At 46.0% G+C, this 2,500-nt stretch overlaps 1 protein-coding gene across 1 annotated transcript in view; it reads right to left on the bottom strand.

Annotated features, from left to right (window-relative positions):
• Positions 1 to 2,500, bottom strand: part of LOC124013876 (leucine-rich repeat and fibronectin type-III domain-containing protein 2-like) — a 78,017-nt gene that overhangs the window by 1,671 nt on the left and 73,846 nt on the right. The window contains exon 8 of the mRNA XM_046328427.1: positions 2,375 to 2,500. This exon is cut by the window's right edge and continues 66 nt beyond it. Within this exon, the coding sequence (XP_046184383.1) occupies positions 2,375 to 2,500 (126 nt within the window). The remainder of the gene's footprint in view (positions 1 to 2,374) is intronic.

A 2,500-nucleotide genomic window follows, 5' to 3' on the forward strand; every position in this document is an offset into this window, starting at 1 on the left:
GGCCTAGGAACAGTGGGTTAACTGCCTCGTTCAGGGGCAGAACGACAGATTTGTACCTTGTCAGCTCGGGGGTTTGAACTTGCAACCTTCCGGTTACTAGTCCACATGACTGGGAATACAGATGTGCATCTGTTGGTCAGATACCTTAAAAAAGGTAGGGGTGTGGATCAGTAAACCAGTCAGTATCTGGTGTGACCATTTGCGTCATTCAGCACGACACATCTCCTTCGCATAGAGTGGATCAGGCTGTTGACTGTGAATGTTGTCCCACTCCTCTTCAATGGCAAAGTTGCTGGATATTTCGGCGGGAACTGGAACACGCCGTCGTACACGTCGATCCAGAGCATCCCAAACATGCTCAATGGGTGGACATGTCTGGTGGGTATGCAGGCCATGGAAGAGCTTGAACATTTTCAGCTTCCAGGAATTGTGTACAGATCCTTGCGACACGGGGCCGTGCATTATCATATCATATATATATATATGGTGAAACATGAGGTGATGGCGGTGGGTGAATGGCACGATCTCATGATGGTATTTCTGTGCATTCAAATTGCCATCGATCAAATGCACTTGTATTCATTGTTCATAGCTTATCCCTGCCCCATTCACATAACACCACAGTCCCCATGGGGCACTCTGTTCACCACGTTGACATCAACGTCTGCGGTTTTGAGGCCAGTTGGACGCACTGCCAAATTCTTAAAACAACGTTGGAGGTGGCTTATGGTAGAGAAATTAATATTCAATTCTCTGACAACAGCTCCCTGTTGCACGCTCCCTCAAAACTTGACACATCTGTGACATCGTGTTGTGTGACACAACTGCACATTTTACAGTGATCTCTTATCGTCCCCAGCACAAGGTGCACCTGTGAAATGATCATGCTGTTGAATCAGTTTGTTGATATGCCACACTTGTCAGGAGGATGAATTATCTTGGCCAAGGAGAAATTCTCATTTACAGGGATGTGTGTAATTTTGTGGGTCTTTTATTTTAGCTCATGAAAAATGGGGCCGATGCTTTACATATTGCGTTTGTATTTTTGTTCAGTTACATTCCATACAGAATTCATGATTCAATAATTATGTGATCTCTCTCACTCTCTCTGTCTCTCTCTCACTCTCTCTGTCTCTCTCACTCTCTCTCTCTCTCTGCCTCTCTCTGCCTCTCTCTTTGTCTCTCTGTCTGTCTCTCACTCTCTCTCTCTCTCTCTCTGTCTCTCTCTCTCTCTCTCTCTGCCTCTCTCTGCCTCTCTCTTTGTCTCTCTCTCTGTGTCTCTCACTCTCTCTCTCTCTCTCTCTGTGTCTCTCTCTCTGCCTCTCTCTGCCTCTCCCTTTGTCTCTCTGTCTCTCTCTGTCTCTCTCTCTCTCATAAATCAGTGTGTCTAGTCTCAGTAGTCGCCACTGGCTGCTCAGTTCCGGCATGTCCTTATCGATTGATCTTGTCTAATTGATCCAGCACTAATGCTCTGATCCCCACTGTCAGGCCAGCTGGCCGATGCCAGAGTCATCCATCCACCCGCTTATCTAGTCAGACTAGGTCATCATAACTAGGTGGGGGGGGGCTCTCCCTATGTAGTGCACATCTCTATTCCATATATAGTGCTCATCTCTATTCCATATATAGTGCACATCTCTATTCCATATATAGTGCACATCATCTATTCCATATATAGTGCACATCTCTATTCCATATATAGTGCTCATCTCTATTCCATATATAGTGCACATCTCTATTCCATATCCTCCGAACTCAGCATTTCCAACTATTTTATATTTTAAGCAGAGATTCTCAGATAAAGAGATTCTTATTTCTCTCTCTCTTCCTCTCTCCCCTCTCTCTTTCTTTCTCTCTCTCCTCTCTCTCATTTCCCTCTTCATATGCCTACATCTGTCATATCTCTGCACTCTATCATCTCTCTTTCTCTTCTATATTTCCCTCTATTCCAAATCCAATTCAAGTCAAGTCTAGAGGCCTCCTTGGCAGAACAAGTGAGAATCTCTTTTCTCCACCTTCAACCCCTACATCTTCCATCTATCCCTCTATTCATCGCTCTCTTCCTCTCTTCTGTCTTTGTCTCTCTCTCTCTCTCTCGCTCTCTCTCTTCTGTCTCTCTCTCTCTCTCTCTCTCTCTCTCTCTCTTCTGTCTCTCTCGCTCTCTCTCTCTCTCTCTCTCTCTCTCTTTCTCTCTCTCTCTTCTGTCTCTCTCTCTCTCTCTCTCTCTATCTCTCTCTTTCTCTCTCTTCTGCCTCTCTCTCCTCTCTCTCTCCATCTCTCTCCTCTGTCTATCTCCCTCTCTCTCTCTACACACTTCCTCTCTGGTAACCCTAGAAATCTCTGAGAGTCCCTCTCTCTCTCTCATTCCCGTTGCCCTTGACGACAACATTGGTCACCGCTGAGTAAGAGTTAGTGTTGTTGTAGATGTGGACGTGGTGACTCCCCTGGCCGCTGGTCGTTGCTGAGTGTACCAACATTCCTTGCAGCTCCGCCTCGTCCA

Source organism: Oncorhynchus gorbuscha, linkage group LG25 (assembly GCF_021184085.1).
Source record: "Oncorhynchus gorbuscha isolate QuinsamMale2020 ecotype Even-year linkage group LG25, OgorEven_v1.0, whole genome shotgun sequence".
NCBI lineage: Eukaryota > Metazoa > Chordata > Actinopteri > Salmoniformes > Salmonidae > Oncorhynchus > Oncorhynchus gorbuscha.